The 14,774-nt window shown below is 42.1% G+C and overlaps 1 protein-coding gene across 2 annotated transcripts in view; it reads left to right on the top strand.

Moving 5' to 3' along the window:
- The window catches only part of VPS13D (vacuolar protein sorting 13 homolog D), a 132,183-nt gene that overhangs the window by 7,792 nt on the left and 109,617 nt on the right, over nt 1–14,774 (top strand). For both annotated transcript variants that reach the window (XM_070759063.1, XM_070759061.1), the window contains exons 4-15: nt 260–450; nt 1,055–1,135; nt 2,201–2,317; nt 3,591–3,695; nt 4,369–4,539; nt 5,446–5,546; nt 6,471–6,639; nt 8,717–8,809; nt 9,770–9,986; nt 11,669–11,848; nt 12,925–13,055; nt 14,419–14,491. In XM_070759063.1, the coding sequence (XP_070615164.1) occupies nt 260–450; nt 1,055–1,135; nt 2,201–2,317; nt 3,591–3,695; nt 4,369–4,539; nt 5,446–5,546; nt 6,471–6,639; nt 8,717–8,809; nt 9,770–9,986; nt 11,669–11,848; nt 12,925–13,055; nt 14,419–14,491 (1,629 nt within the window). The remainder of the gene's footprint in view (nt 1–259; nt 451–1,054; nt 1,136–2,200; nt 2,318–3,590; nt 3,696–4,368; nt 4,540–5,445; nt 5,547–6,470; nt 6,640–8,716; nt 8,810–9,769; nt 9,987–11,668; nt 11,849–12,924; nt 13,056–14,418; nt 14,492–14,774) is intronic.

The following is a 14,774-nucleotide window of genomic DNA, read 5'->3' as shown; positions in this document are numbered from 1 at the left end:
GAAAAAAAGATCTTGAAAGAAATAAAATGAAAGAGAAAAAGAGAGAAAAGAAAGGGAAGAAGGGAGAGAGAGGCTGGCTGGGGAATTTGAAATCCACAAGTCATAATGTCCAAGTTCGTAGACCCTGCCCCCCTGCCTTAACTGCCACATTACCGGCCCCACATTTAAAAGCGTCCTTCTGCTTAGCTGTCAGTTTTGCCTTAGACACTCTTGACCCGCTCCTAGAATCATGTTCACATTTCTCCTTTCACCCTTCTAGGGTTTGTCGGCAAAATCACCTTGCAGATCCCGTTCTACCGTCCCCACATCGACCCCTGGGTGATCTCAGTGTCGAAATTGTACCTCATTGGCTCACCGGAGAAGGAGGAGGAGTTCGTGGAAGCGCAAGAGAGATTGTTGGAGGAGGAGAACAAGAAAGCGCTTCTACTGGCTCTGGAAGAAAAATGGAAAGTGAGTCCGTTTCCTATGAAAAAGAAAAAATAATCTTGGGTGATTTCTTATCAGAACCCCAGATTATTCTATTCTAGTCTATTATATTCTGTTCTGTTTTTATTCTCTTTTTCTACCCTTTTCTATTTTTATTCTATATTTCTATTCTAATTCTAATTCTATATTTTATTACTCTATTCTATTCCATTCCATGTCATTCCTATTTCTATTCTATATTTCTATTCTATTCTAATTCTGTATTTTATTATTCATTCCATTCCATTCTAATTTCTTTCTATTTATAGTCTATATTTCTATTCTATTCCAATTCTATAGTCTATATTCTATTACTCTGTTCTATTCCTATCCCATCCCATTTCCATTTCTATTCTATATTTCTATTCTTCTAATTCTATAATTTATTATTCGTTTTATTCCATTCCATTCTTACTTCTCTTTTGTATTCTATTCTCTTTTTATTTTCAATTCTCTTTCTATTCTCTTTTCTATTCTATTTCTAATTCTAATTTAATCATCTAATCCAAACTGATATTAAAATGAGAGTGCTCGCTTGAATTATTTGTGTTCCCTGCCAGTTCGAATCCTGCTTTTCATCTTTCTTTAGAAAGAACGGGAGCAGGTCGGAGAGTCCTACTGGTATTCAGTCACCGCCTCTGTTGTCACCCGGATTGTGGAGAACATTGAAGTAAGTGGAATGGCCGAAGAGTTCCCTACGGGGTGATCCATGGCTTGTGACCATCGTAAATGGAGTCCGTGGCCAACGGTCTGAATTTTGATCCACTGGCTGTGGGAGATGCTGCAATGGTCCTAAGTGTTAAAAACGCTCCCTTTTTCTCAGTGCTGTCGTAACTTCAAACGGTCACTAATAATAATAATAATAATAATAATAATAATAATTTATTAGACTTGCATGCCGCCCCTCTCTGAGGACTCGGAGCGGAACATCTAGATTCGGACGCAGGCTTGTCCCTGGTAACATCCACCTTGTAAACACTCAAGTTTCCTTTTATGTATCTACGTGGGATGTGTTCATGTATGTTAAGTATATGTATGAGCAGTGATGGACTGCCAAAAATTTTATTGCCACACTGTGGGCATGGCTTATATTGTGGGTGTAGCTTGATGGTCATGTGACCGGGTAGGAGAGGCTTGCCAGCCATGTGACCATGTGGGAGTGGCCTGATAAATCATGTGACTGGGTGGGAGTGGCTTACCGACCAAGATAAGTTTTCAAATAAGTGCTTGGAGTCTTTTTCGGTGGATTAAGTCCCATTATTTGAATAGCCACCAAAAGGACAAATGACAGACAGCATTATTTGTTGAGGAGCACAGTCACATTTTAAGGTTTTGTACTGAACCCACAAGGTTCAGTATGATAACAGATTAGGCAAGTAGCTCAATTTTCTTGAATTATTATAAAAGTTCAGTCCTGGGTAATGATTAAAATGATTAAAGCATTTATGGGTACAAACATACCATTTAGTTATTTCCTATTTTAACACTAAACACGGGGGATTCCCTTAGCGACCATGGCCAGAGTGGTCGTAAAAATGGGGCAAAGCTCACTTGATCAAAGTCTCGCTTAGCAACAGAGAGTTTGGGCTCAGTTTTCGTCATGCGTCAAGGGCTACCTGTGCTAAGCCAGCAAGCCCACATTCTGCCTGCAGTTGTGTTTCTGGAGAGGATCGCGTCTGCGCCAGCTTATTTAGAAAGCAAAATTAAAAAGGGGCCCTCCCCTTGTTTTTCTCAGCTGAACATTCAAGACGTACACCTGAGATTTGAGGATGGGGTCTCCAATCCGTCCCAGCCTTTTGCCTTTGGCATCTGCATCAAAAACGTATCCATGCAAAATGCCACGGATGAGCCGGTGAGTTAGCATCGACACCCCCCCCCACACACATAAAGCCCCACCAAACAGGGGCTCACAGTTGTGATAATGGCAATGTTGCCCTTCTTTTCCACCCCACATAGCAATAGCAATAGCATTTAGACTTACAGTGGTACCTCTACTTAAGAATGCCTCTATTTAAGAACTTTTCTAGATATGAACCGGGTGTTCAAGATTTTTTTGCCTCTTCTTAAGAAACATTTTCTACTTAAGAACCCGAGCCTGGAAAAATTTCCCAGGAAATTTGAGAGCGGTACGAAGGCCCAGTCAGTATTCTGCCGTTCCCTGCGCCTCTTTCTCTGGCGCAGTGTATGGGAGGCAGCCTCGCGCCGGGTTTATGGGAGGCACATGCTCCTCCTCGCCGCCTCAGAGTCCCTCTTTATTTTTTTCTTTAAGCCTTAAAGTTTTGGATTTTTTTTATTTCCCTCACCTCACCTTCTTCCTTTGGCAGCGACTGTCTTCCTCCTCTTCTTCCTCCTCCTCTTCCCACCCAAATTCCGAGCTTTTATTTCGCATTGTTTACTTTTACATTGATTCCTATGGGAAAAATTGCTTCTACTTACAAACTTTTCTACTTAAGAACCTGGTCACTGAATAAATTAAGTTCTTAAGTAGAGGTACCATTGTATATACCGCTTCATAGTGCTTTTTTCAGCCCTCTCTAAGCGGTTTACAGAATCAGCCTCTTGCCCCCAACAATCTGCACCCTCATTTGACCCACCTCGGAAGGATGGAAGGCTGAGGCAACTTTGAGCCGGGGTGGGATGGGGGGTGAGGTTTGAACTGCTGAACTGCAGCTATCAATTAGCTGAAGGAGCCTACAGTGCTGCTGCCACCTGCCTCTTAAATAAGACTTGGTGGGTATAGCCTCAGCGTATGCCATGAGCTGCTCTTAGTGATTCAGGCTTTACGGTTTATGGAGTTGGGGGTAACCCATAGAGCACCTTCAGAACCTGCTCCGATACTCCTATAAAACATGATTTGAACACAAAATAGCGATAGCCCTTAGGCTTATATGCCGCTTCGTAGTGCTTTACAGCCCTCTCTAACCTGTTTACAGAGTCAACATATTGCCCTCAGACAATTTGGATCCCTATTTTACTGACCTGGGAAGGACGGAAGGCTGAGTCCGTCACGAGCCAGTTCTTACTACAGGAAGGGAAGGGAAGGGTGGAATGGAAAGCAATGGAAAGAATAATGGTGCAAGAATAAGAATGGGGTTTAAAATGTCGGGTTGTTTCCTTATTTGAAGGTGGAAGAACTAATGAAGAAAAAGCAGCTGGACATTTCCGACTTCAGCATCTACTGGGACAGTCATTGTACCCTGTGGGGAGACTTGCTCCCTGCAGAGCTGCAGGTATTTTCCTTAGCTGTTGAATTTACACCGCTGCCAATGTGTGCACACACATAGGGGACTGGAGGCTAAAACATAGGATGAACGGTTGCAGGAACTGGGCCTGGCTAGTCTAGTGAAGAGAAGGACCAGGGGAGAGATGAGAGCAGCCTTCCAATATTTCTGGGGCTGCCACAGAGAGGAGGGGATCAAGCTATTTTCCAAGGCACCCAAAGGCCAGACAAGGAACAATGGATGGAAACTGACCAAGGAGAGATTCAACTTCGAAATAAGGAGGAATTTCTTGACAGTGAGAACAATCAACCAATGGAATAGAAGTTGCCTCCAGATGTTGTGGGAGCTTCATCCCTGGAGGCTTTCAAGAAGAGATTGGACTGCCCATCTGTCAGAAACAGTGCAGGGTGTCCTGCTTGGGTGATGGGGTGAAATTAGATCAGGGGTAGGCCAAGTGGGCTCTTCTATGACTTGTGGACTTCAACTCCCAGAATTCCTGAGCCAGTCAGGCTAGCTCAGGAATTCTGGGAGTTGAAGTCCACGTCATAGAAGAGCCAACTTTGCCTATCCCTGGACTAGATGATCTACAAGGTCCCTTCTGACTTTGTTAATCTGTAAACATCAGCAAGATTTTTTTTAAAAAAAACAACTATTCCCTAATTAACATGGTTTTGATTTCCAGGAAGCCATGGATAACAGCATGGAGCGCCGGGATCATAATTACATCGTGGAACCTGTGTGCACGTCGGCTCTCCTCAAGCGGAATTGTTCCAAGGAGCCCCTCCGGTCGCGGAATATGCCACGCCTGGAGTTCGACATCCAGCTGGAAACCATCCCATTGAAGCTTTCTCAGGTGGAGTGGGGGGGATGACAATTTCAGAAAATTCGTTTGCATTCTGCTACTGGGGGTCCCCCCAAATTGAATGGCAGGACGTCCTAATGGCGATGACAGTCTCCTCCCACTCAGAACGGGGAGAGTTTGATTCTGAGATACCCGTGTTTCCCCAAAATAAGAATCTGTCTGTCTTTCTTTTCTTTCTCTTTCTTTCTCTTCCTCTCTCTTTTCTTTCTGTCTTTTCTCTTTCTTTCTCTTGTTCTTTTTCTTTCTTTCTCGCTTTTTCTTTCTCTTTCTCTTTTGCTCTTTCTCTCTTTTCTTTCTTTCTCTTTCTCTCTTTCTGTCTTTTCTTTTTTTTTCTTTTTCCCTTTTTTGCTTTTCTTTCTTTCTCTCTTTTCTTTCTATCTTTTCTTTTTCTTTCTGTTTTTTTCTTCTTTCTCTTTCTGTCTTTTCTTTTTCTTTCTTTTTCTCTTTTTCTCTTTTCTTTCTTTTTCTCTCTCTTTTTTCTTTCTCTCTGTCTTTTCTTTTTCTTTCTTTTCTTTCTTTTCTTTCTTTCTCTCTCCCTCTATCTTTCTTTCTCTTTCTCTCTCTTTATTTCTGTTTTCTTTCTCTTTTCTTTCTCTCTCCCTCTCTCTCTTTCTTTTTTTCCCACCAAAAAAGACACCAGGTCTTATTTTGGGAGCGGGGAGGAATGTCATCCAGTGGCTCACTTCACTTGCGCGCGTTGGCCCCCGGTCTACTTTTCGCTGTCAAGAGGCCTTCAGGAACTTGTTCTGCATCCGGCAAGGCTTTCCTGGAGGCCTCTGCAGCCGATAACAGATGAAGAAAATTATTGGGTTTTCCTTCTGTATTGTCTTAAATTCTAGGAGGCTTTTCCATCCACTGCCCCAATGAACTATAATATATTATGTTATGTTCATTCAGATGCAGTACCGGCAAATTATGGACTTCCTGAAAGAGCTGGATAGAAAAGAACGGCAGCTCAAATTCAGAAAATGGAGGCCAAAAGTCACAGTGACCGGAAAGTATGAGCTCTTTTTTCTTTTTGGTTTATGAATTTAATGTTTCTCAATCTTATCTGCATCATGGATTCAATTTAAATACTCATGGACCACCACCTTCTCAAGACTTAAGATTTAAATAATAACATTTTTCCAAGCCTTCACAGAGCCGCTATGGCAACATCATGCTCCCCCTCCCAAGAGGTTCAGAGATTACAGATTGATCGATTAATTGATTGATTGATCGATCAGTGTGTTTGTTTGTTTGTTTGTTGCTTGTTTGTTTGTTTGACTTCTATGCCGCCCAGTCCCAATGGGACTCAGGGTGGCTAATATAAAATACAATACAATAATAGAGAAGTCAAATGGGTCATTCTTTGTCAAGTGGACCAGGTGAAATTGAAGCCTTATTTGAAAAGAAACCCATCACAAAAACAACATATATGGTAGGAAAAAAAACCATGCTCTTTCTAATTAAATAGAAATGAAGATGATTGAAGGTGTGAAAACAGAGAGATAGAAAAAAAACTTGCTCTTTCTAATGAAGATGATGGAAGGTGATGAAACAGAGCTCTCGGTTTTCTCACCTTCAATCATCTTCATTTTTGTTTCATTAGAAAGAGCACATTTTTCCCTATAATATACGTTGTTTTTTGTGATGGTTTCTTTTCACATAAGGCTGCAAAAATCAGTCAAGTGGACACCTGCTCCACTTGACAAAGAATGACCCAAATATTAAATACTGAAAAACATTAAAACCCGTCATAAAACTATATAAAATATGCAGTCATTCAAACATCTATGCCAAATGACAAGGTGACGGCTGTGAGAAGGTGTTAGTATTCACTGCCCCGGGAATGAGAATGATTTAGGGGTCTTGAGAATGACTTACAGGTCTTGTTTCCCGGCCACAGTGGCTCAAAAGTTGCTTCATTCGTCTCGTTCCAGCTGCCGAGAGTGGTGGCTCTTTGCCCTGAACGCCCACCTTGCTGAGATCAGAGACCAGAAGGAGCGTTCCTCCTGGGGATTCGTGTTGGGTCGCGCCCGCGATGCGGTCCTCTACACGGAGCTGTACTACAAGAAGTTGAAGGAGTTGCTGCTTACAAAAGAGGAGCAGGTACTCGGTATCTTTGACCTGTATGTATGTATGTATGTATGTATGTATGTATGTATGTATGTGTTATGCCAGGCCCTTCACTAGGAGCCCCCAATGAGTTAGGAATGTAAATTCAAACACAAACACCGTCTCAGAGTAAAAAGAAAATATGTTTATCCAAAAATAGTGCTGAATGCACGCACTTTAAACAGAGCCAAAATTACTCTCACACAGTTAACAGACCTGAAATGCTGCGATAGGCAGAAACAAACAGAGCAGATAAAGGCAGCTGTGAAAGCTCCAATGAGTTCACAAGATGTACTTAACTGTGAAATATCCAAAAAGTCTGTTCAAGTCCTGGAACAGTTCAAACCAAAACAATGGTCTTTCTCCAAACGTATAAATGCCCACATGCGCACGCCGCAACGCCTGTAATTTATCAGCAACCCCATTAACATAATTGCCTCAGCCACAGGTGTCCTCCCTTATCTTCTATGATACCTGCGCAGTTGGTCCCTTCTAGCTATGAGCCTGCTCATACGAACATCTATCAACCGATCCCCCTCCAAGTCTAATGACTCACTAATGGGGTCATTACCTAATGGGCTGGCTGCATCCACCTCTCCGTCTGATTCCACTCCCTCAGCGTCTGACATTGGCAATGAATCTTCACTATCAGAAGACGCTGGCAATAAGACAAGTTTCTGGGAACCTGAGGATTCTCCTAAACCAATGTCCAAATTCCCCATTGCAGGAGCTGGCCTAGAGCCAACCACAACAGTATGTATGTATGGACAGGGAGTCACTTCTCACAGTCACTCATGCCTTATCCCCTCGAGGTTTGATTACTGCAATGCTCTCTACATGGGGCTGCCTTTGAAGAGTGTTCGGAGACTGCAAATTGTGCAAAATGTGTTTGTTTGTTTGTTTGTTTGTTTGTTTGTTTGATTGATTGATTGATTGATTTTTTAATGCTGCCCTTCTCCTTAGACTCTGGGCGGCTTACAACATGTTAGCAATAGCACTTTTTTAACAGAGCCAGCATATTTGCCCCCACAATCCAAGTCCTCATTTTACCCACCTTGGAAGGATGGAAGGCTGAGTCAACCTTGAGCCGGTGATGAGATTTGAACCGCTGACGTACAGATCTACAGCCTGCAGTACTGCACTCTACCTGCTGCAGCCATGTGAGCTATTGTGGGGCTCCCAAGATCTGCCCATGTTTCAACAACACTCCGTGAGCCGCATTGGTTGCCAATTGGTCTCCGAGCACAATTCAAAGTGCTGGTTATGACCTATAAAGCCCTACATGGCTTAGGACCAGACTACCTACGGGACCGTCTTCTGCCTCATGCATCCCAGCGGCCGGTTAGAACCCACAGAGTCGGTTTTCTCCAGGTCCTGTCAGCCAAACGTTGTCGTCTGGCAGGGCCTAGGGAAAGAGCCTTCTCTGTGGTGGCCCCAGCCCTCCGAAGATGCATACCGTTCCCTCCCTCCTGATCTTTTGTAAAGCTCTGAAGACCCACCTCTGCCAGCAGGCATGAGGACCGTGAACCACAAGACTGTCCCCAGCTGATATGAATGATTGAATTGGATTAATGTGGCTGAGTGCATAAGGGATTGTACATGTCTTTTAAAAATAATTAGATTTCGGGATATATTGTTTGTGTTTACAATGTTGTATGCCACCCTGAGTTGCTTCAATATGGGCGGCATCAAAGTCTAATTATTATTATTAATAATAATAATAATAATAATAATAATAATAATAATAATACAATATCGCTGAATGAGACAGTTTTGCCTCGTTTTAACAACCTTTCTCGCCACAATTGTTATGTGAATCATCCCGCAGTTATTAGCATGAGTAACGAGGTTATTAAGTGAATCTCCTTTGACTTATCAGAAGGTCGCTAAAGCAGAATCACATGATTTGACAATATTGCGACCCATCATAAATACGAGCCAGTTACCAAGGACCTGAATTTTGATCACACAACCTCAGGGAGTCTGCATCAAAAAAAAAGGGGGTGAATATATGTTGGAGACTGTCTGTGTTTCCTTAGCAATTTCTCACGGTTTTCTTCCTTGCCTGCAGGAGGAAGTAGAACGCATCGAAGACGAACAGACATTTGAGGAGCTGAAAATCCTACGGGAATTAGTTTACAACCAGTTCCAGGAGCTGGCTGAGGTGAGTTCAAGGTGTTACTAGAGATCGTTTATTATTATTATTATTATTATTATTATTATTATTATTATTATTTATAAGACCCTTCTCTGAAGACTCGGGGTGGCATACATAACGAAAGAAGTGCGGTGGCTCAGTGGTTTAATGAGTCTAGAGATGATTTTTTTGCTTCTCAAATAGTGGGACAGTCCCCCCTAGGGGGTGCGCAGAGCGATGCCAGGGGAGCGCATAACTCTGGGGTCCGTGGGTTTTTTTGCACCGAACAACAGCACAGAGCAGGAGATATGAAGGGCAGTTAACAAACCCTTAAGAGACACCATGGAAAAATATTTAACAGGGATGAAAAGAAAGGAGGAGAGAGAGACGGAGATAATGAGACAAACGTAAGTCTCCCGAAAGCTAAGACGAGGAAATATGACCAAGCATAAGTAGCATTTGGCTTCACTGTGTCTACGGTGAGAGATGAGGAAAGACCATTACGTTTACTGGGTCTAAAAATGTTGGCAGAAATAAATTAAGGTGTCACTTAAACACATTTCACTTGTGTTTGTGGGGGGGGAAATGGGTTTTTTCACCAAAACCATGCCAAATATTGCAAACAATCATCCAGGGAGAGAGTTGGGGGGAAAGCAAAATGTTTATTTATTCCTTCCTGGGAGGGTGCATAACAGAAAATAATTGAGAAGCACTTCTCTAGCAGTTCGAATCTCAGACACCAATATGTCTCATAGTCCGAAAAATACGGTGAATCCCCAAATTTTACAGAGCTGTCCTTTGGTCTCCATTGGCATCTCCAGCTAGTTTTAAATGCCAGAGGTGGTGCTACCAGAAGTCAAGCCAAATATATGTCTTATTTGAGCTGGAATGTGTTTGCCCACAAACACGGCATAATCCATGTTACTTGCATTCTTTAAAAAAAGCAAAACCCAAAACTCAGTTCATGGTAGATTTATTCTCCTGCAGAGCATTAAGAAGCCGTTGTCCGATTCTCTGGATTCCGCTTCAGAGACGGAACCAGAAGGCAGCCGTAACAGCAGCAGCGGGATGCTACGGTACCTTCAGTCGTGGTTCCCAGGATGGGGAGGTTGGCACAGCCAGTCCCAAGAAGCGTTGGAAACCAAGACCATCGAAGGGCTCCTGTCGGACACAGCGGAAGAATGGCGTCCAGAGGAAGTTACAGGTACAGAGAGGGGAGGCAGTACGAGTTGAGAAGTTGTGTTGCTCCAGATACAGACAACATCCTTGGTGCTCGTTATGTCCAGACGGGTCACCAATCAGGATAAAAATCACACACACTCTGAAAAAAATATATAAGTCCATTGCTATTGAAACGTCCAGGCGAAAAATAGTTAATAGTATCAAATCAAACTTAATCCATTCTGGCAGTGTCTCCAGCTTAATTGTCTCTGAGATAAGAACAGGTCCCGGTGGCAATGTGAAAAAGCAAAGAACTACTGGGAAAAAATTAGAAACTGGTTAGAAGAAATTTTAGGGGAAAAAATGGGGGGAAAAACAGAGCTATTTCTATTGGGAATAGTCCATGAAAAATTTGGAAGAAAAGCCAGATATATTTAATTTTGCACATAACAACCTTGGCAAGAATAAAATTTGCACAATATTGGACAAATGAAAATGTACCGATAGAGAGAGGTATAATACAAAAAATAATAGCGTGTGCGGAGATGGATAAATTAACATTGGAATTAAAAAATAAGGAAGATTCGGAATATTATGAATATTGGGGCAAGTTCTACTGCTGGCTAGAGAAAAGGAAAAAGTAATAAATGTATACTTAGTAATCATATTAACTGGAATGATTTCTTGGTGACAAATGGGTTAAGGGAAATTATACATAGGATTAGACAGGATAAAATCAATGTATATGACTTGTTTATAATAATATGCTAAAAATAGTTACATAATAGGTTGTGAGCACAATAAGAAATTTAATTTGTGTAGAATTGCTACACAAATGTCCAATGTTTTTAAATGTCTTTTGTTTTGTGTGTTATGTATATATGTGTATAAATAAAACTTTTTGTTAAAAAGAAAACAGCTCCCGGGCCAGAAGCCAAAACTCATTAGGGGAAAATTCCTTTGAAGCGATTCTGTCAATCAAACTGGACTTACCGTTTCTCCAGAGTGTCTTCCAGAGATGCAGATTTCTTGAGTTAGAGCGATCTGAAAGAATAAAGTGCTCTGGAACTCTGGAGCTCACACACGGCTATGATTTTTGCAAACATTGTTTGCCACACTCACTTAACCGCAGACTGTCCCTTATATAGTGACAAGGTGTGGCCAAGTGTTCCCTAGAGCTACTAACGCCAAGACCCCATTCTTTTCAGATATTCTTGTCTGGACATAGTTCTCCCCACTCTGGCTTATAACATGGTATCATCCTGACTCTGACTCAGTCAATACCATAACTAGGGGTGCTACTGTCTCTAGTTGATCATCAGTCTCTGACTCCACATGACTCTCACTCGGATTCAGGTGACAAGAACACTGGCCTCCATCTCCTGGTCCTTGAAATCCTTGACCAGCTGAGCCAGATATGGACCAGCCACAACAGTGCTCTCCCAACTTAGTTGTTTTCTTTCAGACATTTCATGACCCAGCTAAGTAACATCATCAGTGCTCCATAGGCAAAGCCCTCTCCCTTGTAGCACTGACGAGGTTCCCTAGCTGGGTCATGAAACGTCTGCAAGAAATACCACCGAACTCAGGGCACCCCAAGGACCTCCCAAGTCAACCCGCTCTTCTTTTGATAACAAGTAGCTTCATAAATCAAATTAAGTTTATCTTATTTAGGGGTTTTGGGGTTTTTTAATCCCTTGGACTTTTTTCCCCGCCCCAAACCAGGAGCTGATGATTTTTTTGATCCCGCTACCGATGTCTCCAATATCGGTACCTTCACAAAGAGGGACCACGTTCTGGTCAAGCTCAACCTGTGGTTGCAAGGTGGCTCTGTCACGCTGTTGCATGCGGAGAAGAGAAGTGGGCAGGCCAGCGAGCGGGCCTTCATGCAGCTGCAGTTTTCAGGTACTTGAGTTCCCTTTGGTTCTTTGTGGAATGGAGGCTGGCCTTTGATTATGATGCCAGCTATACAGTATGATGGATGGGTTTGATCATGAAAGATAGATAGATAGATAGATAGATAGATAGATAGATAGATAGATAGATAGATAGATAGATAGATATCACAAATAGTTCAGAGAGAGAGAAATTATAGATGAGAGAGAGAGATGATGAGAGATTGATATGAGGGAGAAATAATGGATGATAGATAGAAAGAAAGGAAAAAGAGATAGATTTTACAAATATCTACATCATAGATAAGAGAGATGAGAGATTGATATGAGATAAATAATAGATGATAGAAAGAAAGAAAAAGAAAAAAAGATTTCACAAGTAGTTCAGAGAGTGAGAGAGATGATGAGAGATTGATATGAGAGGAATAATAGATGAAAGAAAGAAAGAAAGAAAGAGATAGGTAGGTAGGTAGGTAGATAAGAGAGAGTATAGAAATAGGTAGGTAGGTAGATGAGACGAGATAGATGAGAGAGAGAGATGGATGGGTAGATGGAAGATACATGATAGGATGAGAGAGAGAAAGATGAGCTAAATATAAATAGATACAGACGACAGGCAGACCAATAGATAGATAGATTAGACAGAGATAGATAGACAGATAGATAGATGAGAGAGAGAGAGGTGATAGAGAGAAATAGACAGACATATAGACATAGGCAGATAGATGAGAGAGAGAGGCAGACTGACGGATGGATGGATGGAGAGGGAGGATGGATGATAGATATTAGATAAAAAATAGAAGCAATGTTGTAACCATAGAGTAAGGGTCTATTTTACAAAATCGGAAGTCCTTTCTTTACATCCTCCTTTTCCCAACTCTTTGTCTTGTGTGCTGTCCCGTTGGGACTGAGGACTCCTAATAACATAAGCAGAAAGAACTGCCTGGAACTTGATTAAGAATCCATGAAGACTTGTCCCGGATGATGGTTTCTTCCCCCTTCTTTTCCCTTCGTTAAACGGGCTACGTGGTTTGCAGCGCTGAGTAGCATCCTAAATTCTGGTTGGGCTGGTCTTATGTTTTTCAGGTGTCACCATCTTAGCCGAAACGCTCCCGCGGAGGAATTCTTCCCTGTTGAAAGTTCAGCTTGGGAGCCTCTTCCTCCGAGATTTAGCGACCGAAGGAACCATATTCCCTGTTCTCGTCTTCCCAAATCCAGTACGTTGCAAGACGCTTTCACTATTCCAAAATTTAAAATTATTTAAAAGGGATTTTGGACATCCATCTTTAAAAATTATTATTATTATTATTATTATTATTATTATTATTATTATTATTATTATTATTATTATTCTTCCTGGAACTCAGGACGGCATAGTCTCCTGCTAACATTCACAGGAAATCCTCGTGTTACGACCAGAGTGGAGCCCCAATTTCAAGTCACAAAATGTTGAGTTTGCCCCCCCTCCCATTTTACCACTTTTCTTGCTACCGTTGCTAAACGAATCACACGGTTGTTAAGTTTTGCTTGGTCAGAAAGTCGCAAAACAGGATAATCACGTGACCTCGGCACGTCACAGCCATCATAAATACAAGTCGATTGTGCCAAGCGCCTGAATTTCGATCACGTGAGCACAGGGATGCTGCAGTGGGCATAAGTGTGAAAAATGTCACTAAGCAAACTAAATCACGGAATATCTGTATGTGCTCAATTCATTTTTTTAGTTTTGAGTCTGTCTACTTAATCCGGTTTTCCAAATTGCCTCTTTTCAGATGTTATGGGATTACAGATAATCCCTGATTTACAAAAACCCACTGATGCTTTGTAGTTGGGTCGTGAAATGTCTGCAAGAAATGAACCAGGCTCAAAGAGTACCAAGGACCCCACTACCCTCCTTCTTCTCCTCCTCTTCAAACCCCCTCCCTTCTAGCCCTGATGGCGTTCCCTAGTTGGGTCATGAAACGTCTGCAAAAAAAACCCTAAGCTCAGAGAGCTGTGAATACAGTGGTACCTCTACCTAAGAACACCTCTACTTATGAACTTTTCTAGATAAGAACTGGGTGTTCAAGATTTTTTTGCTTCTTCTCAAGAACCATTTTCCATTTACAAACCCGAGCCTCCGAAACTGTAACTGGAAAAGGCAGGGAGAAGCCTTTGTGGGGCCTCTCTAGGAATCTCCTGGGAGGAAACAGGGCCAGAAAAGGTGGGGAGAAGCCTCCGTGGGGCCTCTCTAGGAATCTCCTGAGAGGAAACGGCCAGAAAAGACAGGGAGAAGCCTCCGTGGGGCCTCTCTAGGAATCTCTTGGGAGGAAACAGGGCCGGAAAAGGTGGTGAGAAGCCTCCATGGGGCCTCTAGGAATCTCCTGGGATGAAACGGCTTCCACCCTCCCTGTGGTTTCATTTCCCCAATCGCACACATTATTTGCTTTTACATTGATTCCTATGGGAAAAATGGATTCTTCTTACATACTTTTCTACTTAAGAACCTGGTCACAGAACAAATTAGATTCATAAATAGAGGTACCACTGTATTCTCCTTTATTGATATATATTGTTTTTCTCTTTTTTTTTCATTCCTAGCTAAAAGAAGTCGGCTGTGCCTCTTCTGTTAGCCTCCAGACCTCATCTTCTGACACTAGCAACCAGAGCAGTGGTAATATTTTCATTTTTGGCCTCCCTTTGCCCCCTGCAGTTTAAAATAATCCAGACGCTTGTAAAATGTGAACAGGAAGAAAGAGACTGCGTTTTAGGCTTAACAAGTATGAAAGTGTACGTACTTTGCAGGTTCTCTTCAAATCGATCGATCCCCTCTTCTTCACTCAGGGGATCATAGAAAAAGCAAGCAAAGCACATTTTAGAAGTTGATGCGGATATGCAGCTCGGTTTTTAATTAATTTTTCAGAGCGGCTACAATTTATTCAGCAGTCACAAAATCC

The sequence above is a fragment of the Erythrolamprus reginae genome, chromosome 8 (genome assembly GCF_031021105.1).
Source record: "Erythrolamprus reginae isolate rEryReg1 chromosome 8, rEryReg1.hap1, whole genome shotgun sequence".
In the NCBI taxonomy this organism is placed as follows: domain Eukaryota; kingdom Metazoa; phylum Chordata; class Lepidosauria; order Squamata; family Dipsadidae; genus Erythrolamprus; species Erythrolamprus reginae.
This window is presented reverse-complemented; position numbering and strand designations above follow the sequence as displayed.